Genomic DNA, 24,682 nt, shown 5'->3' with positions numbered 1-24,682 from the left:
GGGGGTGTGCTTTTGGGAACAGTATTTGCTTCATTGGGTTTTCTTAAAACACGTGAGAAGCCTCCTTTTCATTCATTTTTCCTGAGTCTTTAAATATTCTTTCTCTCCCCACACCACTGTGCACACAGCTTTGGAAGTATGGCATTACAGCTTTTGTTTAATTTGGATATTAATTGTTTGCCTCCACTTTGAGACTTTCTCCATCCTCAATATACAGTAAAAACATTTAATGTAATACAGTCCAATGTAATACTGTTTTGGTGAAGGTAACACTATGACTGGTGCACTTGTCTCAAGAGAGACATGGTTTGTTATATATACAAAATCCTATGCATGTTATAGCAAATGGCTTGCAGAATGATTTTGAACAGGTTATGTAGAGCACAGAAACAGAGCTACATATTTAATGACTGCATGGGAATATTTTGCTTTCAGCTCATTGTGGGAACAAAAAGTACATCTCGGATCCCAAGGGAAGCAAGAAACACAGCCAGCCAAAGAACATGGAAACTGAAAACCAATGCTTTCCCATAATTGACCAACAGCCACTGAGTAAACATTCCATGGTATATTTTATAGCCACAGAATAAGGCAGTCATACTGTGAAGCCAAATGCTGTATGAGAAACAATTTGGTTTTCTTCATTTTACAGAATTTTTATGCTACTTTTGAATTAAAAAATCTCAAAGAAGTTTATAATATAATCAGAATAGAATATTTTACATTGTGTTGCCATACACAAATGTAAATGCACTCCATAGGGAAAATGTTATCATACGACACACCCTTTTTAGAGAAAGATTCACTAGCTTTGAGGTACTTTTTCCAACCATCACCCAACATTTAATTATTTGTGTTGACAGAGCTAATCTCCTTGGTTAGATGGCAAGCCAAAATGGCCAATAATGTCATGAAGATGGTTTAAAATAATTTGTATATGGTAGGACAACCTGCAGATTTAGTCCACTCTTCATTATTCCCCCCCAAAACACTAGATTTACCTAGCAAAGCAGTCAATAGTTAGAGTGGATCGTATTTGTAAAGAGGCCTGCTGGCACCAAGACCAAAATATGATTCCTGCCAGACAGCAGCATTATTTCCAGTGTTATTGAAGTGACAAGTTTAGTCACAGGCACGGTTTTTGCCAAGAAAACATTCCTATGCTTACAGGCACAACCATCTATCCAACAATTTATCTGCAACTGTGACAGGAGAAGAGAGTGCTTGTTTATAAGAGCTCCAGTATTGCCTTTAGCTATGACTTTGAATAGAAAAGAAGCAGAACCAAATTCCTCTACACAGCCGCTTCGAACAGCTTCTGAATAGCTGCTGTGGTCTCCATTTCTAGCTATAATATAGTTGTTCCCATTAGGAAACTGGAATTTTCTTATATACCCTCTTATGAAGAAAGCTGTCTTTGTTCAAGCAAGGCATTGTTCTATTCTAAGTCCATGTTAGGATAATACCGACACACACATACGGATGGAGACAAAGAGAAAGAGAGAGAGCATGCAAGGAAGGAGACAGGAGAAAACCAGAACAGTTGGAGTTATTTGGTCAGATAGTTACTTTGAATATTATTAGAGATTTTTTTCAACAATGTTGTTTAAAGTTAGGAGACTCTTATGTTCCTAGTCATTCAGACTTCTTGGTAGCCAAAATATACATCTGAGAAATGGGAAGCCCAAGCAAGAGCAAGTAACATTTTTAGTAGCATTCCTGACATTCTGCAAACAAAACTGAATTATTCTACCTATATCAAAGCATGAGGTTTGTCTATAGCCTTAAATGTGTTGGATACATGTACACTGATATGGTACAAAAATCAGGGAGAAGCAAAAGGTATTTTACATTTGCATCAGTCTCCAAAGCATACTCTGATTTAGAATGACTACCAAGTGATGTCTCTCACAGAACAAATTAATTGCTAAACCTAAGATAAAACAGTTGCACAGGATAACATACAAAAAGGAAAGAATGGAATTCAGTAGCCACAAATATGCTGTACATTTAATTCATAACTAACGGCTGCAGAGCCACCAGAATTCCTGATAAATAAAAAACAGGAGTTATAATTGCAGTAAACTGAGAAAACAAATCATACCTGTGACATGGTGGCAGCACTTAACCGAGCACAGAGTTAGTAGACTCCTTCATCAACGTTCCAATTCCACAGTAGCCTGCTTACTCTAACTTATATAGACTCCTGAGTGAGGTCATTCTAGTGGGTCATCTTCCCAATGTAGTTCCTGGAGTGTTTGGGGTTGACACAGCCTTGATGCTGAAAGGTTTATTCTTAGCAGTGACTGAAGTTTGTAGCATTTATTGAAGAGGATGACCAGAGTGAGAACTTCACAAGTGACAAGAGAAGACAGCTGGGCAAGCAGAATTCATCCTCCCTGCTTGAAAAAGTCCTTCTTCCAAGGGAACCCTCCAAGACTCTATTTATAGCTTTAAAGGGCAATGCTTTGTGTTACTGATCCTTCTTCTAGGCTGCAGTACTAAGCCCCTGTATGTCAAACCCACTGAAAATCAGATAAGGCAGAATCAAGTATCAGCGGCATCAGGAATCCCAACACCCATTTTCTTCAGAATGGCAACACTGGGGAAAATATGTAAAATCACTGGGAAGATTGGGCAGATATGCAGTTAACAATATGCATTGAGAATATGGTGAGTATTCAGTCTGCAATACTATATGATGCGTAGTGTGGCAAGTACTGTAAAATAAAATAAAATAAAGTCCTAACTTCATCTTTGTCCTTTGGTTTTTGCAAAGTATCCTCCACCATTTTTAAGCTGAACCATCCTCCCCAATAGCTGGACTCTGCAACAAAAGAGGCACAGCTTGCGGTGGTAAGTACAGGGGCAGACGGCACTTGGATAAGGGAAAACAAACTGGAACAACCTCAATGAGATGGAAACGCTGTTGGCTACACACATTTCTAATTTGGATGGAAGAATTCAGCCTGTCCTGGATGGGGTTCCCTCCCCCCGAAGAACCAAATACAATTTTTTGTGGGGGGGGGGGGGGGTTCTCCTGGTGTGGATTTAGCAGTCATGGGTTAAGAGGGTAAATCCTCTTATAGATGGAAAACTGGCAAAAGACTATGAAGCAGAGTAGAAGACAAGTGTGGAAATAACTTTACTTCTGAGAAGTCACTGTATAAAATACTTTGTGAATCCAAGCATTTGTTTTCCAGGACTTGATTTTTAAAATAGGCAATTTAAAAGAAAGGCCCCTGGATCTAGCAAATGATAGGCCGGTTGTCTTATCACCTGTTCTTTTGAAGCTGATGGAAAGGATAAAATTCCCAAGCAAATAGAAAGGCAAGCTATGCATCACCATGACTTCTGCAAATGTTAAGTCCTTCCTCACTAACTTTTGTGTTCTCTGAAAGTGTTGATATACATTTGGACAGGGCTCATTTGCACTGCAGTTAATCCAGTTTGACACTGATTTAACTGCTGTGGCTCAGTACTAGGGAATTCTGGAGTTTGTAGTTTGTTGTCACACCAGAGCTCTCTGACAGAGAAGGCTAAATGTCTCACAAAACTACAATTCTCAGAATTCCATAGCATTGAGCCATGCCAGTTAGACTTTCAGAGGGCTTTGGGTAAATCCCACACCTCTAGCCACTTTTGGATTGAAAACTGACTAAAGAACAGGAAACGGAAAGGAGGAATAAATGGCCAGCTCTTGCAAGGAAAGGAAGCCAATAATAGGGACCCATGGTCATCCACCGTGGGATTGCTGCATTTTAACCTCTTCATGAATGATCTGGAGTAAAAGTTGAGTAGTATGTGACAGAATTTACCAATGACATTGAATTATTTAGAGTGGTGGGAAGTCTAAAACACTTCAAAAGGATCTCACCAAACTGGAAATGGACAAGAAATTGGCAAACGAGGCTGAACACAGGAAAGTTACAATAATGTATATATTGTTGTTGTGTATCTTCAAGTCATTTCCAATGTATGGTGACCCTAAGGTGAACCTATCATGGGGTTGTCTTGGCAAGCTTTGTTCAGCAGGGGTTTGTGTTTGCCATTGCCTTCCCCCAAGTCTGAAAGCATGTCACATGCCCAAGGTCACCCAGTGGGTTTCAGGGCCATGCAGGGATTTGAATCCTGGTCTCCAGAGTCATAGTCCCAATGCTCAAACCACTCTCTAATGCACTGATGGGGACTAATCTGGTAGTGACTGACCAATAAAAAGGATCTTGGGTAATGGTAGAGAAATGTTTATGACAAGTTAACATGACTTACTAGAAAACACTATAATGCTTGGTAAGCACAGAGGATGGCAGTGGAAAAAGGAAAACCCCATTACAGGTGGTTTGATTCCATCAAGGAAGCCATGGCCCAGCGTATGCAAGATCTCAACAGGGTTGTCAACAGGCGGTCCTGAAGCTCTCTCATTCATAGGGTTATCATAAGTTGCAAGTGTTGTGACTGTAATTAACAACAAAGACCTTTTGTGTGTCAGTCGACAAATGGGTGATGGAGGATGCAGCTGCCCTTTCTGCCCTCCAGGCAGGCTATTTGTGGACAACTGATTGGCACTGTTAACAAAATTTTGGCCAATATGGCCATTCTTAGGCAAATTACTTCTCCAGAACCCAATTCCCATTGTATATGCCAAATGACTTGTGAAAACAGCCACCAGAGGTGGGGTTTTGTTCATTGTCAGCCTTTCATATTCCTCCTTTATGCAAATAGTCACCCCTCCTAACTTGCAGATCTCAGATCCGCAACCTTGAATACTTACGGAGGGGCAGCCTTCCTTATTTCCAGTGGGGCACCCCCCCCGCAGCGTGCACCCCATTCAAGTCTATGGGTCTTGGATATGTGCGAGCCTCCTTTTGGGGGGGGGGGGCTGGAATGAATCCCCCATGAAAATAGAAGGCCAACTGTGCATTAGATTCATAAGCCCTCCCCCAAAAAACACTGGCACCCTGATGGTGATATATGGCGGCATAACCAAGGGTTATACCTGCATTGGAAAGCCGTGGTGCACTGCTGCAACAGATCAGACAGAGACACAACTGAAATGGACTACACACCTTTACCCCTTTTCTGCTCCAGGGAAGTAGTCAGGCAAAGGGAGCAGTTTTTGGGAATTTCCAGGGCTCCAAAGTTTCAGCAAATGGTATATGACTACTAGACATAAGGCTATTAAGCTGCTTTCCCCTGAATTTCCAAAGCTACAGCTATTTTAACAATGTCTATTGCAAATTAAAAGTATTCCAAAAGTACCCAGGTCATTAGCTGAAGACAAGAAGTGTTTAATGAACATTTCCAAAACTTTATTGTAAACCATTATTTAGGTACAACACATATCCCTTCCTTTTTACTGAAATACCATTCATTAAACATGATCTAAAGAGCATAATGGTTCACATTTTTAGCCTCACAGGCTAACTTACATCTTCATTTCGAAACCCACCCATCCCCAAAGCATATAAAACCCTGAATACAAAGGGATAGATCCAGATTTGTGCTCCATGGAGTTTTACTCACAATGGAATAAAGGTTTGAGGTGGTGATTGATGTTCAGCAATTCCTTCTTCATTCTGAAGACTTATGCCCCTTAGGATTCTGCTCTGGAGGAGAGGATGATCTTCTGGAGGTGTGGAAGGCGACGCTGGAGAAAGAGGGAACTGGTGATCACGTTTCCATGCTTTCTCCAGTGGGGAACCACTGCTGGATCCGTTTCCCTCTACAAGAATCCTCCCATTCATAGAGGACAAATCTGGGTCCAAACGAAAAAGTCTCCCTTAAAAAAAAAGATGCTGCAGTTTTACTTGATAATAGTGAATTTCCCTCATTTAACTTCAAATTTTAGACGTTTGGGTGCAGTGCAAGTCTCCTATGATTTGATGCAGTCAGATTTCTAAGTGGCTACCACTCCTTTTGTATAACAGCTGCAGAGGTGCAATTAGCTATGCACACGGGGCACTGATGTTCAGATGTCAAACAAGGAATTTTTGAAGTTGATCACCACTCTTTCCCCTCCCTCACTTCCTTTACAGAAAAGCACATCTAGAACACAGTTATGAGGGAATGCCTACAGAACACTTTGCATTGCTTGAGTTTGGTTCATAATTCAACGAGTATAAGGTCTTTTCCCTGAAAAGAAGCTTTTAACATGTTTTGTCAGCATTATTAATATACATTATTTTATTGAAATCAGGGAGACAGTAATATATTAAAATAACAAATAAAAAAACAATGAAGACTTACAGGATAATGATAGGATTTCCAAAATAATTATGTTGGGCTCCTGATGTCATGAATAGCCAGTGATGCAAACCCAACCTGTTTCATTGCTGTTTCTTATCAGTTTTGCAAGAAGCTACTAGTTGTTCTTCAATTTTAGTAGTGTGCCATTCATTTGTAAGTATAAAATGAATTGAATAAGTCACAGTAATCCAATCAGCAACTTTAACAAATAAAAGAGCACATTGGCCGATAAAGTGAGCACAACTACTGGAGAACAATTTACATCTTGCTTGCTTTGGCCCTATACAGACAGGCCAAAATAAAGCTGCTTCAGGTCACTTTGGAGGTATGGTGTTTCAATGATGCATGCGTCCTAAGAGTCTGGAAGCTGCAGCAAAACTGCACTCCAGTACTTAGCACTGGAGCATGGCTTTGGTGTGGCTTCTGGACTCTTAGGACGCATGTATCATTTAAACAGCATACCTCCAAAGTGACTCGAAGCAGCTTTATTTTGGCCTGTCTGTATCAGGCCTTTGTCTGTCATCTCCAGACTTTCAAAACTCACTGAAGAATAAACCAATACAGTCAAACCCATTTGAATGCAAGACAAAACGAAGGACTAGTATCAGGTCTGTGTATATGTGTTTGTTTATACAGTAACTTTAAAAAATAAACCATTTGTTCAAATGAAACGAATATGTACTTCTGCAGGTTTTTGGGGGGTGGGAGTGGCAGTGGAGAGGAACAAAGTGTAATTGAACAAATTTAATACTTGACAGAAGAACTCAGAGCAAAATTTAAACTTATCCTTCAGTTTCTCCACAGAGTTATAGCCTTCCACTAGTGGAACTGACATTTATGGCAGACTGAACTCTTGCTCCCTCTTACGGTCCCTCAAATCTCCTCTGAGGGAGGCAGTTTGGGGGAACATGAGAAAGACAGTATGGAGAGCGGAATATAAATTGTTACATGAGTAGAAGCCTGCTCACATCACACTTGATTTTGTTCACTGTGCAGTGCCTATGAATTCAATACCACAATGTGTGGCAACTTAATAGTGTTTTTTTAAAAAGAATTCAGACAATTTTAGAATGAATCTACCAATGCCTATCAGTTACTGACAGTTACATGGATAGCTTCACAGAAATAGTATATTTTAAAATACATGGGGATGGGGACTTAAGAGAAAGCTATCAATGTCATGCCCTGCCTGACAGCCGAGTAGGGGTGAGTGAAACGTACCTCATACAATTGTAGGGATGAGCAAAGTGCACCACAGTGGTCTCTGCCTGCCCAAACCCCCACATTGGAGGGGGATAAAAATAACTGTTCACCTGCACTTTATACTATGTAGACACTTGGGCCCATTCCCCCTCCTTGATCTGTTTAGGCTGATGGGGCCCTTTTTCAAAACCAGTAGTGACTGTTCAATCTTGGGTGGTTTTGTTGTTGTTGTTGTTATTGCAGGAGGGAAAAGAGTGAGATGCCCTAGCATATTTCCTATTGGGGGCACAACTGGCTGTTTTGGGGTGTGTATGGAAGGAAGGAATGGCCCTCTGAGGTCCTGGATGGGGCAAATGTGGACCCAGGAGGTTATCCACACTGCCATAGAGGCTGACTGCTCTACTAGAAACAGGACATGGCATTTATTAACATAATGCCTAATGTTCCTAAGCACAGTCAATGCATATTTATTTACATTTGACATTTTAAATTATACCTTTGGTCCATAGTTCTTCCTTCTGTCATGATGTCAAATGCATGTGAAACACACTCTTGAAATACAGAAAAAATAAGGAAAAATCAGCAGTACAGAATCTCCTTTTTTTACATCTTTGAGTTAAGCTGTTCTGTTTTGCCTAATGCTACTGAATGAAAATGATAAATATCTGAGGTCTGCTTAACATTAGACTACTCAAATACAATTAAGGCTTTGGGTTTGTTGTTTGTTAAGAACTCCCCAACCCAACACTGTTTCAATAGACGATTTACTGAACAGAAGCCACAGGAGAAAACAAATAAAGTGAAGCTTTTCAATTTAGTTGGATGTTATTAGCATGAAAAATAAATGGTACACAGCAGAAGTTTATCTCTACTTGTTTCATTACCTCAAAAACAAGTCAGTTTTCTAATTCTTAGTATCACTATATCACTAAACTGATGTCTGTTAGTATCTGCTTGAATTGATAAAAATGTATTTATCACGTGCACCCAAGAAATATCACACAGATATGACAAAAACTGATTTAGGGTACAATGCTCAAAAGAACAGTAATCGAGAGCTTTAGAAATGTATGTTAATATAAAAAGTTAGAGGTCAACGCTGATCAAGGGCATTCCCCTACCTCATAATAGAGTCCTCCCCGCTTAGTTTTCTATTTAGTTAAATGTTTGTTTCCCTTTCTTTTTAACCTGAACACCCACAAGTAACAATGTATTGCAAGTATGATGCAGTGCAAGATAGACCTGACCACTATGTAACTCCAAAAATGAATGGTCCAGTAACATGACCCTTATGTAGGGCTGACCCAAAACATCTACTATCCAAGGAAAAGAACAATTTGGCACACCCTCCTACTCCATGTTTAAAATATTACCAGACTGGTAGTTAGTCTTTTTTTCCCCAACACTAGAAATGGGACTGTGTTCTCCACCATACTTGCAGGCAGCAGACTGTCTCAAGGGATACAGGGAAGTGACTCAGCGCTTTCATCCAACAACTTGTTGCTGCCTCCCATCCGCACCCTGCCCCACTCTGCCTAATGGCAGGGCTGGCCCTGCTCTTAAGGGCAGCAGAGTGAGTGAGGTGGACAATGCTTACCACACAACTACTGCTATTCAAATAGCCATAAAAGTAGCAATGGTGCCATGGACTTTGTCTTCTAAGGCCTAATCATCCCCCCTGCTTCCCCCATAAAACCAGCAACCTGTGTAGCTAACCACGTTTAAGGCAGACTACACATATAAAAACTGTAAAAAATATATCTGAAAAGTTTTGAGCTCTTGCCAGTGAATGTATTTTAAGGCTTGAAATACAGTGTGATATCCAGACACTGTAAATTTGCATTTTTTCTGAAATTACTTTTGCTATTTTGTAACAATCAGAAGATGCAAAAAACATGGAGAATGGAGTAGTTGAAATTACATAGAAAAGTATTCCATTGTGAGAATTTTTCAGTAACCACAGGACTGCAGACAGAAAGGAGTATGTTACTTAAAACTAATGGATGCATATATTTGTCATGCTATATTCTGTTCCAGCTTAAATGAGACAGGCAGGTTTCCCCCCGCACTTTTGGGAAAACTGCTAAGTGACGATAACTCAACTTTAGAGTAGCCAACTGAGTAATAAAGAGGATTAGCAAAAATGCTCTTCAGAGGACCTCTTACAATAGCATTGAGAGCTATTAATTCCCATGAGGCTATAACCTTTTGAAGAAAATATTGTTTTGAAAAGAACATTGATTCAGTTTTGAACTAGTTGAGAAGCAGTATCAGATGAGTACTTGCAAGTACTTAAGAAACCAACATTATTAAATGTCTCTTCAGTGTCCAACTGATGTACAGAAGAAATCATTGTAAATGTTTGTTTTTTTATATTAAAGTGCACAGGACTGCACATACACAGAGTAGTACCCAAGTTACAGAGGTGAGCAGTGGTGAAACCCACCAAGTACAGTTGCCATTCAAGCACACTGTGATTCAGGTTTGGGCAACACTTTAATGTGAGGTGCTGTAGGAACTACCAGTACTTGCCCATCATTTCCCTTTGCAACCATGTAACTCTCCTATATGAAACAGAGACCATGACAATAACTTTGTTGAAGTTTGACCTTTCTGCCACTTGCAAAAAGTAAAAGCATAATCTTTCACAAAGAGAATCCATAAATATCCCAGTATGAAAATATAACTTAAATACAAAAGTTCAATCAGGTAACAGGAATTTGGAAGGAAAAAAAAACTTTGTTCATCCTATTAGTCCCATAGGTACCCTTAAGTAGTAAACTGACATAAGAATGTTAAGTTACAATTTGTAACCATAAAACTATTCTGCTGTAGGAATATGCTGCAAAAGTCAATTTTAGTAACAAAACATACTGATTCAAATTCTGTTAATCCTGATGTCTCTGTCAGAATATCATTCAGGAACCATTGTTGCAATGATGATATCCTATGGCCTATCTTCTGAAGGATCACATCAAATCTCCTTGGTGACAACAATTTTTGCACACATGATAAGAGGATACTCTTGCATATTTGGTCAGTGTTATGATAGTGCAATTGAACAGGTAGCTTTTCCAACTGCCTGCATTCCATTCGAGTCACAATTTCCAGGCAACAGGCATAGTGTTCCCAAGTAAAAAACCACTGACCCTGGCCAGTTTTGTCATAAACCTGCAAATTACAGGCCACAGAATCTGTGTCATACAGGCAAACCAAATCGATGCTTCTTTTTTTTAACAGACTTTAAATTAGTTAATCTACGGAGATCCTCTTCAACATCTGATTCTTCCATTTCATCATCTGCTGAAATCAGGATCTACAAACAAAGTGATATATGATTAGATAAAACTTTTTCCCTCTCTCCACCAGAAGTATCTTCAAGGTCATACTTCTTTTAAAAAGGAACTTGATAGCTAAAGAAATAATATATAACCATTTAAACTATTAATATAATATTTTCTTTCACCAGTATATCTTGAAGCAGTACATACTATGATCTGAATGAATGTCATTATATTATGGCATGAAATTCTTCAGAATAGTTACTATCTTTGACTGCCTAGAAGGTACATAGATTATTTGTGGGAACTGTCTATGGTTTCTTAACATTTCCAAAGACACAGCATTTAAGTTCTGCAACCTCTCACTTTTACTAAATGCAGCCATATCCCTGCCAACTTCTGCACTTACTAGCTCAGTACTTAACTATGAATAAATGCTGATACACCTCGGATACGAAATACCCAGGTTACGAAATTTATTCGGGGATACGAAAAATCCCATAGGGAATCATTGTTCCGGGTTCCGATGTTTTTTCGGGTTACGAAAAAACTTTTTGGTGCTTGTTTCGCTTTTTCGGCACGGAATCGCGGCTTTTCCCATTAGCCCGCCTATGGCAATTCGGCTTACGAAGGTTTTCGGTACGAAAGCGGCCCGCGTTACGAATTATTTTGAACCCGAGGCACCACTGTACTTTTATTTTCCATCTCTCTCAGCATTAAATCACACTGCAAAAGACTGGCTTAATGTTATTCCGTGAGATAATTCTGAAGATCTTAAGATGTGGGGAATGGTCTTCTGTAAGACTACAGTAACCGGAAGGACCCTAGCACTCCATACTGGCGAAATGTTGGTTAAACACCCTAGAAATACAGGTTTCTCACCTGTAACGGGGGTTTCGTCGAGTGGGCATCTGCGAGATTCACAAAAGGGTTTTATTTCCTCTCTGCGCCGCGGGCAATCCTCAGAACTTCTAGAACTCTAGGCAGAAAGTATGTATCTTCTGCAACTTTTGTGGTGTAAGCCCGCGCCACCCAATATAAGGACCCTGGTGGCCCGCTCCTCTTCAGTTCCCCGAATGAGCCCGCGATCACGCTGCACAAGCTTGTAAAAGAGCAGACACTGAGGGGATGGATGGGCGGGTTTGTGTGAATTCGCAGATGACAACCGAAGAAACACAGTTACAGTGAGCAACCTGAACTTCTTCTTCGTGGTCTCTGCGAATCACCAAATGGTTTAACGAGCGAGCGATATCAGTGGAGGAGGGAGTGTCAATACCAATATCACATATGATAAAGAGTAAACCAAAACAGTGTGTTATTTATATAGTACACAGGTCATGCATGGCAGAAAGTAACACGCCCTCCCCAAAGGCTGCTTCATGCCTGGCCCTCGCACCAGCCTGAATGTTAATGAATGTCAAAGGCTGGGACCAGACAGCTGCCTTGCACACATCCTCAAGGGGTATCCCCACATCAAGAGCTGAGGATGCGCTACACAACGCTACCGCCCCAGTTGCATGGGCCACTAACCCAACCTGGGAGGGCTTTCTAGCATTAGTAGCAGAGGTGTAGGGTATGACCACCCACTTGGAGACCTCTGCGGTGACAACGCAGCCCCTTCTTGGCTTCGGGTAGCACACAAAAAGTCTCTCCGAACGCCTGAAGCAGATGTCCTGTCCATAGAATGCCAGCGCCCTGCGGCCATCCAGGCAGGGAGCTGACCGCTCAGATCTGTGGTTGGATTAGAAGCCAGAGTCGGCAAAACAATGTCTGTTGAATGTGGAAAGCAGAACATTACCTTGGACAAAAAGTAATGTCTGTACGGAGCACCCATGTCCTTATGGAAACGGAGGAAAGGCTGGTCCATCCTCAGAGCACACATTTCACCAGCTCGACGGGCTGACGTTATAGCTAAACCAGGAAGGCTGCTTCTAAGTGAGGAGTCCTGAGGTCCGTGGTAACTAAGGGCCTAAAGCGTGGACAAACCAAATGTGCCAGGACAGTATCTAGACTCCACTGGGCGTAGGGTCTAGAATTGGTGACAATTGTTAAATCCCTTTAGGACCCCTTAAAAAATTGTTAAATCCCTTTAGGAACCTCTTATGAGAGGATCACACCAACAGGGAAGGCTTGTCCTGAAATAGGTAGTGAGATGAGATAGCCGACAGGTAGCACTTGATAGAACTCAAAGAAAGTCCTGCTCCGCGAGGACATGAGAAAGTCCAGGCACACAGGGATGGAGACACGGGAGGGTGGAACGTTCTTTGAGGTTAAAAGGTTAGAACCTATTCCATTGTAGGCATAGACCCCGTGTGGATGGTCTGTGGCCTGCCCTGAGAATCTGTACAAACCGGATGGAATGTGCTCAGGATAGAACTCATGCTACCAATGGGAGAGATGCATCTCGGATGTGAACCTCGGCCCCGTGGAGCAGAGGAGGTCGGGGCCCGGTGCTCGAGGCGGAGATAGTCCTGTGCCTCGTTGCAGGAGCAGAGCAACCAAGGTTGTCGGGGCCCACGGAGTCAGAATTGCATCCGTTGGTCGGCCAGCTCGTTCAAGAAGACTCGAGTGATGAGGGGAAATGGGAGGAAAGGCATAAAGGACTCCTTTTGATCTGGAGGCGTCCCCTTCCGATCTTGGTTCTCTGTACCGTAGGCAAAATTGCGGTGTGAGCGTTGAGCCGGGAAGCGAAGAGGCGAGGAGGGGGGTTCCCCACCGGTTGAAGAGCAGGGAGACTACTTCTGGCTGGGTGCAGTCTCACTGTGGTAAGTGGAGGGTGTCCTGCTGAGCTGGTCGGCCAGGTCCGTTCTGGTCGCCGGGCAGGTGGATGCTCGGTAGTAGATTTTTTTGTGCTATGCACCATTCCAGATCGGATGGTGGCTAACACAGAGTCCTCGACTTTGTACCTCCTTGTTTGTTGAGGTAATCATGACGGTGGTGTTGTCGGTGAGCAGGAGTACCCTTGCAGCGAGGACCGACTGAAGGCTCTGAGTCTTTTCCATGCAATTATTTTCCAAGACGTCAACGGGGAAAGACAGGCTGCTGGGTGACCATTTGTCTTTATGGTAAGGTCTAGCGTATGGATGCCCCATCCCCGTAGGAGGCGTCCGTAGTCGAGAAATGTCGCGGGGGGGGTAGGAATGGCATCCCCACACAGACTTGTCAGATGGTGGACCACCATCGTAAAGACCTCTGTACAGTCCTCGGGATGTGAGAAGCTTGGGAGGGCGCATGTGGACGGATCGACACGGATATGAACCAAGATTGGATGGGTCTTAGACGCAGCCTGGCCCACGTGTGACAAAAGTGGTGGAGGCTAAAGTCCCAGGGCGATTTGCACTGTACGGGCCTGAGCGCCTTCGCACAAGCAGGGTTGTGCAGGATGCATAGAGGGCCTGAACCTTGTCTTTGGAAGTATGCCTCATCTGCAGGGAGTCCAGCGTTGCCCCTAAAAGTCTTTCACTGTGTAGGGGTCAAGTTTGGACTTTTCGAAGTGACCGGTATCCCAGTGGCCTGTAGCAGGACAGGGCAAATTCCAGCTGCTGAGAAGCATGTCCTTTAGGAAACCGCGAAGAGCCAGTCGTCCAGGTAGGAAAACTGTGATGCCCTTTTGACGCAGGTATGCCACCACGGGTGCCATGCACTTGGTGAATACTCTGGAGCTGTAGAGAGGCCAAGGGGAAGGCCTTGTACTGTACGCCTGATGTCCCACAGCAAAAAACGAGCAATCTGCCGTGGTCCCCGGATCGCTATAGAAAGTAGGCATCTTTCAAGACCAGCGTCACGAACAGTGGTCCTCCGCAGGAGTGGTAAGAGAGAAGCAAGGGTTACCATCCTGAACTTTCCTGTAGACAATAAAGTCATTGAGGGCTCGAAGATCCATTTTGGTCTAAGGCCACAATCCTTTTCGGTACAGTGAAGTACCTGGAAAAAAAGCACCGCTTGAACTCAAGGGATGGACGGTCAATGGCACCCTTGTCGGAGAAGCGCACATTCTTCGTCGAGAAGGGTGTCCGAGGGGACGGTTGAAACAAAGGCTCCAGTGGTGGGAGCTCAGAGAACTCTGGGAGGGGCTGCCCTGTGGACGAGGTTAGTGCCCAAGATCCGTAGTGATGGCGGCCCAGTTGTTGAAGAAAGGGCTCAGCCTGGAGGTGACGAGGTGCGCGGGAACACACATCAACCTCTCTTGCATCCTTCTTCCGTACTGTACCCGGGTGGTATCTGGGCTGGGAAGATTGGCGGCTGTCTGATGGGGGAGCAGGTGACCTGAAGATTGGCCCGGAGGTTATTTGTCCTGGTGGTAAGGACGGTCCTGGGGGCTGAAACGGTACTGGCCTCCTGGGTGCCAGGCGCGGACCAGGGTACCTCTGACGAGGGATTGGACGGTACGGAGGACATACCGTGCTTTCTAGCCGTTGGTCTTCATCTGGTACCGGAAGCGAGTCTCTTCCGTCTCTCTATTGAAGAGGCCTCGTGTCAAAGGGCAGGTCTTCAATAGCCGCCTAGCCTGGGAGTGGGGTCTGAGGATCGGAGCCATGCATAGCGGCGGAGAGCTATGGAGCCAGAGAGGATCTAGACGCACATCCTTGGGTGGCTGGCAGAGATAATCTCTTCCAGCCATCATGTGATCTCGTTTCCTGAGAGCCCCATCATAACGCCTCCTGTCATCAGGCAAGTCAGCAATGGGGGGGATCCATCTTCTCCACCAGGTTCTGAACATAGCCGCCATGCAAGCCGCATAGTTGGCAATTTTAAGGTACAGGGCTGCCGAGGCTAGAATTTTTTAGCCAGGCCATCTAGACGTTTAACTGTCCTTGTCAACGGCGAGGCGAGGTTTTAGGTGCAAAGGTAGACTGGGCCCCTTCCACTATAGCTGAATTCAGCTTGGGATGGTTAGAAAGCCAGGACGGCGCCGATGGAGTGACTACAGGTTCTCATCCTGCGCAAAGTGCGGTAGGGGGGGCTGGGGGCCCCAAGAAAGCTTCGCGATCTCTTCCAGGACGGGAGGTAGACAGGGCTGGTGGTCTGGAGCAGAACCTGGTCTCCTTTCCACCGAAACGAGGCATTGTCCTCGGGTGGGAGACTTCAAGCTTGAGGCGCAGCCATCCGAATGATCCTGTCGGCAAAAGCCGAAATCATCCGTGGGTGAAGGGCGGAAGGGCCTTGAGTCACAAACGGGGCGACCTCGTCCGAAGCAGGGAAAACGGAACGAGGAGAGCCCGAGCCGGACCCCGGGGGATGGGCTTCGCCGCCTGATCAAGGGTCTGCAGTGCAGCCAGAGCCTCGGCGGCTTGGGCCTAGGGTAGCCCCGGTCCCGAGAGGCCAGAGCGCGGCCATCTCTTTGGTGGAGGCGAGGGAGATCTTGACCTTGGCCTCTGAGGGAGAACGGAGGTAGGAGTCCTGAAGCTCTCCCTCTGATTCAGAGTCCACATGCCAAATCTGTAGGCTGTCTGCCAGTACAGAGAGGTGGCTTGTGAGAAGGACTCTAGGCTCGAGCGGCACCGTCCGGGAAGACGCGGTATAGACGGAGTCGGGGTGTTCACCGGCTGTCAAGAACAGGCGATGTCGACGGTACTGGCCCTACTCAGGCTGAGGCACTGAACCAGTGCTTGGTGGCCCTTACGGCGGCTCTTAGCAGGCGTGAGGACAGCGAGCCCGCTTCTTGTCCCGGTGGAGCGTTTTTCCCCTTTTTTTGGCGGGGCCTTGGGGGCATCCGTTCCCCCAGAAGCTCCAGAGCCGCCAGGCTGGCTGAGAACCCTCTCTACAGAGGGCAGCCTTGAGAGTCCAATCCGGTTCTTGAGGGCTTGGGCGGACATGGCCTTTGCGTGGGCACAACTGCCCTGGATGTGGTGCCTCGCCTAAACAGAGGACACCTTTCCGTGGCCAGCGGCCCTGGGGATTTTAAACCCCCATTTGGAACATTGCTTGAAAGAGGCCATGGTAAGAGAAGTCCGTTACCAGTCCGAAGTCAGCGCAAAAATCAAAGTCGTCCGTCCAAAGGAAGTCCGAAAGAATGGTCAGTTGAAAGTTTTTTCCAAAGCCAGAGTTCCAAAGAGAAGAGCAAGCCAAAGCTAGCGAAGTTCCTCAACTGCCTTAGCGCGGCGGAATGAAGGAACTGAGAAGAGCGGGCCACCAGGGCCTTATATACGGGTGGGCGGGGCTACCACCAAAAGTTGCAGAAAGATACATACTTTCTGCCTAGAGATTCTAGAAGTTTCCGAGGATTGCTGCGCAGGCGCAGAATAAACCCATTTGTGTGATTCGCAGAGACCACGAAGAAGAAACACTAGACACTGTTGTTGACCCCCCCCCCTTAAGCGGTTTCAGGCTTGTAGAGGCTTTCATGTAAAATAAGAAATTGGACTGTTGCAAGTTAGCTTCTTGATTAAAAAGCTGTTTCCTGGGCCCAAACAATCCCAGTAGACACAAAAAAATGGAATTTACTCCCCATCTCTAGGGAAGGTGGAGTATGGGGGGGGGGTCATAGCAGGCTATAAGGTAGGGATCACAAGTAGAGCCTCCTGAGGTAAACTGTACATTTGGGCCAATTCAGTTGATTTAGCTAAGTAGGGGATCCAATTGAATCACCATGCTTAACGGGAACAACTCAGGAAAATATAATGCTGCAGACCGAAATGAAAAAAAAATACACAGCAGTAAGCAGTGGAGTGAACTAAATAAACTGTAAATACAAACTTGCCTCTGATTCAGATTCCTCATGTGACGCTGCTCTCTGTATCGTACTTTGCTCCATTCCTTGAATCCTGCCCTAGCCTTTCTCTTCAGTTCTTAGCTTTTTTGTTTTCCCTTTCTTCATAAGAAAGTTACAACTACCCAGAACATTATGCCTGCACAAAGGAGAAGCAATGTTAAGTTCTACAGATCACTCATACTATAGGACACATAAGATGTAATGACTTATAATTTAGGACAGATCCTATATATCATTAGTGGATATAAACATGCATGCGTGCCGCGCGCACCACACGAGTGCAATAATGTTGGCCCTTACAATTGCACAACTGACTGCGAGGCTTCATGGCCTAGAACTCATCCATGTGCAACAGCTGATTCCTGTACACCCAAAGTCCAAGTGAGAGAGATCACTGGGATGCTTGCAGTGACCTGGCTGCACTAGGTGGCACATATGCACCACTGAGAAAGTTGTAAAGATTGTTTTCTGCTAGCATAGTGCCCCAATAGCCATCAAAAGTCATATAATATACAAAGTTATATGGTCCACAAGGGAGAAATTTTAAACTGCAATTCATTTCAGTCAGTTATTTCTCAAGTTCACAAAGGAAATGTGCGTGCATTTGTGTTCCAAAAATGATCATGACCATGCGTTGGAAATAATGGGAGTTGTAGTCCTAAACACATCTAGAAGGCGCTAGGTTGGTGTAGCAGAGTTTCCCTGACCATTAACCATCTTCTGGGAAGAATGGGAATTGTAGTCCTACACATCCAGATGGTGCCAGGTTGGTGCGTAGAGGCATCCAGGGATTGCCCCCAAAAAATACATTTGTGTCCGGACATAATTCGAATTTACGATGCTGTATAAAGGCTTCTTAAAAGAAGTTTCTCGATTTGGTTTTGGTTTTTCCTTCTCGTCAAATATTTGTCAAGTATTAAGAACCTGGAGGCACGAGATCTTGCTTGAACTTGGAAACTAAGCGAATCAAGCCTGGTGAATATGTGAATGGGGAACCAGTGCCACTAAGAATGCCCCTTCCACCAGCTCAAAACACACACCTACTCTGATGCAATCCCAAGTATTATCATTTTAAAACACAGGGGATAAAAAGATGCTCGTTATACTAACAGTTACAAAGAAGGGGCGATCAGCATGACAATTGCCAGCTCGAGCTGAGGATTCTCAGTTGGGTTCAAAAAGCTACCTAGAAAAAGAAAAACACAACATATTAATATCATGGATGTATGCATGACTGGACTCATTGTTCCTTTTGCACAATACACATATCAGGTAGACAGTTAGTAGCATTGGAATTGTTGTAGGGACAAACATTGTTTTATACAAATAATGATAGGACTGTTTAATGGAAATGCAAAGCTAAGAAACACATAAAGGTAACACCTACTCAGCTAGGGATTTAAAAAGGACCTGAATGAATAAAAACATAGTTTAACCAAAATGATACATAGCCCGTCGCATCAGTAATGGGCAGGTGTTAATTAGTAAGGTGATGTCAAAGCTGAAACAGTACAGGCGCAACTGTCAAGAGATTTCTCTCTTGAAGGAAGCAGACTAGCAGTGTATTGGCTTGTTATTTTCCTGTCAGTTGTAAGAAGCTGTGGATCAATATACTGAAAAGAAAGATGAGTTACTGTATATCATAGAATCAAGAATCGTAGAGTTGGAAGAGACCACTAGGGCCATCCATATCCAACCCCTCCATGCAGGAAATCGAAATCAAAGCATCCCGACAGATGGCCATCCCCTCTGTTTAAAGACCTTCAAGAGGAGTACGTATCACCCTCCAAGGGTGTGCGTTCCACTGTAGAACAGCCCTACTGTCAGAAAGTTCCTCCTAATGAGGAACTCTTTTCCTGTAAGCTTGCATCCATTGTTCCGGGGTCTGCTCTCTGGAGCAGCAGAAAATAAACTTGCTCCCTCCTCAACATGACATTCCCTTCAATATTTAAAACAGGGCTATCATACACTCTCCTAACCTTCTTTTCTCCAGGCTAAACACCCCAGCTCATAAGTCGTTCCCATAAGACATGGTTTCCAAAACCCTCACCATTTTAGTCGCCCTCCTTTGGACACACTCCAGTTTCTCAATGTCCTTTCTGAATTGTGGCGCCCATAACTGGACACAATATTTCCAGGTGGGGCCTGACCCAAAGCAGAATACAGTGGCCCTATTACTTCTCTTGACTAGACACTATACTTTATGGATGCAGCCTAAAATTGCATGGCCTTTTAGCTGCCGCATCACACTGTTTCACTCATGTTCAACTTGTGGTCTACTTGGACTCCTAGATCCTTTCACACGTAGTTTCATTCAGCCAGGTGTCTGAACTACTCAACTGTAGATTTACCTCATGTACAGTTGGCCTGCTCCTTAAGCGGGCTTGCCTTCACGCAAAAGGCAAGTCCCGATAGAAACAATGGGGTACGCAACAGCGGTGCACGCACTGCAGCACCATAGGAGCACGGCCCCAATATCTTAATGGGATTTGAGCATAGGCTCAATTCCCCTTATGTGAGGAGGAGGGCTGAAACGGAACCGCAACGTAAGGGGGGGCCGACTGTATTAGTCAAGGGCAGGTTTTGTGGTCAAAATTATGGATTTGATATGACCCAAACTTAAGGAGCCACAAAATATCTAAAGAATAAAGGAAACAAAATGTTACCAAAACAGGCACTATTTCCCCACCCAAACATTTAAAAAGGGCAGAAACAGCACCGTAAGTATAGAGAGGGCAGGGGCTTCTTTAAGTTGGGCTAACTCTTGCGTTTTTGCAACTCTACTCAGAGAAGGGGAAGGTTCCTATTTTGATAAAAGTTTAGGTACAGTATTATTGGATGGATAAGGTGACCCAGGTTTTTTGACTCCATTTTTTGGCAAAAAAAGTCTAGACTTAACTGAGTATAATACAGTAGAGAAAGCAGAATACATGCAAATTATTTACAGCACTTCTGGTTTTGGTATTAGTACACCTATCAACTAAGTTTTCAAGTTATGTCTCTGTACAACCTCAGGCTGTCACAGACCCTACTCACTATCTGAGCTACCACCAACTCTATGTTGACAAATCTTTTAGTAGGGAGTTGTTTCCTTCTAGGCATTTACCTCTCTCCTCTGGCCCTCATCCTAAATTAGCACAACCATATCAATCTGGAATTTAGGCAGGAATAGACATTGCTGAGGTATACCTGAACACTGGAACAGTCAGGGATTCTGTGCAAAGGTATTTTAAAAGCTAAAAGGATTTCTTGCCAATTTCATACACTTCCATCATAACAGTACAATGACAATTTAAAGGCATAGCTGTTCTTACAATTTTGGGAGGCTACAGAAGAAAATCCTTATGGACATTTGATACGTGTTGGAGACAATGTGACAGCCAGTGACAACTCAGTTTAAAGAATGCGTGAAACTGGAGGAAGTTTTGGGGTCCCTTCTTTTTCACTCTCCCCTGACAAATTATGCATTCTCAAAACCATCTCTAGAGGATTTCTGAGCCCTGTAGAGTTGGTTTAGGGAAGCAGTGAAGAGGAAAGAAATGTCCCCTTTGTAGTTCTAATAGAATCAACTGTTCCTTCAGTTGAAGTCAAGTTACTAAACAATGAACAACAATTAACAAAAATAAACTGGCATCAACCTTAACAATTACCGCAGGTCTACTTTTAATGTTATAGAAGTCTAGCACACAGATACACATATACCCTAATAATAAAACCATACCTTGTTTTTAAAGGTAACAATTAAGGTAAAACATAATATTTTATGTTTGCCATCACACGGCCCAATCTTGTTAAACTGAAACACTGGAAATATCTGGCATATTAATGAGATTTTTGAAAGGCTCATACCTCTTTCCACTGAGGTATTAGAAGAACTATAATAATGATGGTTTTCGCAAACATCATGATTAAAATGTACAACGCACACTGGCCACCCAAGCGCTGCACTGCAGTGGGTCACCTACAAAAAAAAAAAGAAAAAAGAAAAAGGATGGTTACCACAGATGTCATTATATACGTATACTTACTATATTTGAGCAATTACAAAAACATAACTTTGCATAGCAAGTTTGAATGTTGATTAACATAAGGTTAATCACTTAGGCTCAGAAAAACTATGATGTTGGCATTATTTCAATTTAGGAAAAAGTAAAAAGGAGAACTGTGCAAGTTTAAAAAATGTATGGTATGGAGGAAATAGATATGTTTTTTTTCTTCCTCCCATAGAAATCAGAACCCATGAGGACAATCATAATCATAGAGTTGGAGGAGACCCACGAGCCATCAAATTCCACCCCGGCCATGCAGCAATATACAATCAAAGCTGGTTGACCATCCAGCCTCTGTTTAAATACCTCCTAAGGAGGAGACTCCACCAGGCTCTTGAACAGCTCTGTCGAAAGTTCTTTCAATGTTTTAGGTGGTATCTCTTTTCCTGTAGTTTGAATCCATTGTTCCAGGACCTATTCTCTGGAGCAGCAGAAAACAAGCTTGCTCTATCCTCAATGTATACTCCTCAAATATTTAAACAAGAGTATCATATCACCCCAAACCTACCTTCTCTTCCTAGGCTAAACAAACCCAGCTCCCTTGCCTCCATAAGGCATGGTTTCCAGACCCATCATCATTTTGGTCGCCCTCCTCTGGACACCATTCCAACTCCTTTTTGAATTGTAGTGCCCAGAACTGGACATAGTATTCCAGGTGAGGCCTGACAAAGCATACAAAAATAATAATAATATAATAATAATAATAATAAATAAATAAATTTATTGTATACCGCTTTTCCAAAGACAGGCGGTTTACAGTCGATAAACCAAGTACAACACATCTCATAAAATCCATATTGCAAATATACAATATATAACACTAAAAACTCTAACGCAATCATTCAAAGGGTAAAGCAGAGAATCGATGGCAACAGAATACAAATTCATTCTCAGGGGGGAGGCTGACAAAGAGAGGGTTTTCAGTCGCCTTAATTTTTCTAGGGGGGTCGTCAGACAGAGCCCTCCAGGAAGATTATTCCACTTTTGGAAGTGGAGACATATTTGGATGAAGGGACTTCCAACAGATTCTCCCGATGTTTGATGTGTGTGGGGCGGATATTGGGGGGACAACGGTCCCCAAGTAACTTGGGCCCAAGCCATAAGGGCTTTATAGGTAATAACCAAAACCTTGTATACGCTCGGAAGCGAATGGGCAGCCAGTGAAGATTTTTCAAAATAGGCATTATATGGTCAACCTAGATGCCCCAGTGACCATTCTGCGCCATATTTTGTACTAACTGTAGCTTCCGAGCTTGGTACAAGGGTAGCCCCATGTAGAGCACATTACAGAAACTAAGCGAGAGGTTAACCAGAGCATGTACCACAGTTTTCAAGGTCCCTTTGGCCCAGGTAGGGTCGCAGTTGGCGTATCAACCAAATGGATAGCAAGCACTTCTGACCGTCGCATCCACTTGAGATGTCAACTGCAGGACAAGTCCAGAAGTACTCCTCAACTGCGAACTTCGTCCTTCAGGGAAGTATGACCCACATTCAGGACAGGTGGATAAATTTCTTACCCTTTTCCCGTCACCACTCCCTTCTCCTTTCTGTGTCATGTCTTTTTAGATTGTAAGCCCGAGGCAGGGAACCGTCTAACTAAAAGATTGCATGTACACCGCTGTGTAAATTTACAGTGCTTACTATAAAGGTGAGTAATAATAATAATAATAATAATATAATAAAAAATAATAATAAATTTCCTCCCCAGGCCTGGGGAACCTATCACCAGTACTTCGTTTTCTCTGGATTCAGACTGAGTTTGTTTTCCCTCATCCATCCAGTCCATAACCGACTCCAGGCAGGCTCAGAGAGGAGACGCCATCCTTAGTCACGCATCAGCGGAGACACAGAGAAATATATTGGGTGTCATCAGCATACGGATAAACACTGGCCCCATGTCTCCGGATGATCTCCCCCAGCGGTTTCGGTAAATGTTAACAAAGTGGGGGACAGAATAGCTCCTGGGAACAACCAGATTGTCAGTTCCCTCTTAGAGGAGCAAGTGTCCCCCAACTGCACCATCTGGAATCTACCCGAGAGGTAGGAACGGAACACTGGAATGCAGGCCCCCGCGATACCTAACTCTCTCAGGCATTCCAGAAGGACAGCGTGGTCAATGGTATCGAAAGCCGCTGAAAGTGTCCAAAAGCACCACAAGGTCACACTTCCCCGTCGATGCCCAGACGGAGATCATCCTAGAGCGACCATGGCAGTCTCAACTCCATATCCCGATCTGAAACCAGTTTGAAATGGGTCCAGATAATCGGCTTCATCCAAGACTGCTTGGAGTTGGAAGGCAACCGCCCTCTCGATCACCTTACCTAAAAATAGTAATAATGAGACCGGTCTATAGTTATTTCTATAGACCGGTCTCAGGGGGTCCAGGGTGGGTTTTTTGAGCAATGGTTTAACTGTTGCCAATTTTAAACTAGATGGAAATTTACCCTCCCTGAATGATGCATTGATTATGCATTGCAATAATGATGTTACAGCATCACCACCCTGGGCGGTCAGCCAGAAGGGACAGGGATTGAGAGAGCACATCATCCTCCTAACACTTCCAAGAAGCTTGTTCACTTCATCGGTATCAACAAACTCAAAGTGATCCAGTTTAATGGAGTCCACGGAAGCTCTGGACACCTCTTTTATTGTCTCAGTTGAAATGCCAGCGTCGAGATCAGCCCTTATATCGAGAGATTTTATCTGCAAAGAAGTTGTTAAAATCGTCACAGCAGGCCTTAGTTGGTTCTAAAATAGGGTTCAGAGTGGGAGGAAGCTGAGTCAGCTCCCTAACCACCCTGAACAGCTCTGCTGGATGTGACTCTGCAGACGCAATACCTGCAGCATAGAAAGAGTTCTTTGCTGCACTTATTGCCACTCCATAAGACTTCAAAAGAGCCTCATGGAGTGTCTTGTTGGATAAGCGCTGGTGTCTCCGCCAGCTGCACTCTAGTCGTTGCGCAGCCTACTTCATTTCCCGAAGATCTTCCGTATACCAGGGTTTCTTATTAGAAGCGGGTCGGAAAGGAGCGATACAGTGTATAGCCCTGGAGAGATCATTATCCCAGATGTTAGTCAGGGCATCAACAGAATCGCTGTCATATTCAACCATAAACCCCTCTAAGGCTTCTTGGAACCTTTTGGGTTCCATCAGCCTTCGACGGTGGAACATCCTAATAGGTCCTCCACCC

The 24,682-nt window shown here is 43.8% G+C and overlaps 1 protein-coding gene and 1 pseudogene across 1 annotated transcript in view; both read right to left on the bottom strand.

Annotated features, from left to right (window-relative positions):
- Window positions 1-2,310, bottom strand: part of MUSTN1 (musculoskeletal, embryonic nuclear protein 1) — a 13,861-nt gene extending 11,551 nt beyond the window's left edge. Inside the window, exon 1 of the mRNA XM_042452003.1 lies at window positions 2,105-2,310. Coding sequence (XP_042307937.1) covers window positions 2,105-2,113 — 9 coding nt within the window. The 5' untranslated portion in view covers window positions 2,114-2,310. The remainder of the gene's footprint in view (window positions 1-2,104) is intronic.
- A 4,360-nt stretch (window positions 2,311-6,670) lies between these two features.
- The window catches only part of LOC121922492, a 52,480-nt pseudogene continuing 34,468 nt past the window's right edge, over window positions 6,671-24,682 (bottom strand).

Source organism: Sceloporus undulatus, chromosome 2 (genome assembly GCF_019175285.1).
Source record: "Sceloporus undulatus isolate JIND9_A2432 ecotype Alabama chromosome 2, SceUnd_v1.1, whole genome shotgun sequence".
NCBI classification, from domain to species: Eukaryota; Metazoa; Chordata; class Lepidosauria; order Squamata; family Phrynosomatidae; genus Sceloporus; species Sceloporus undulatus.
The sequence above is the reverse complement of the archived record's forward strand: the minus strand, read 5'-3'. Positions and strand labels throughout refer to the sequence as shown.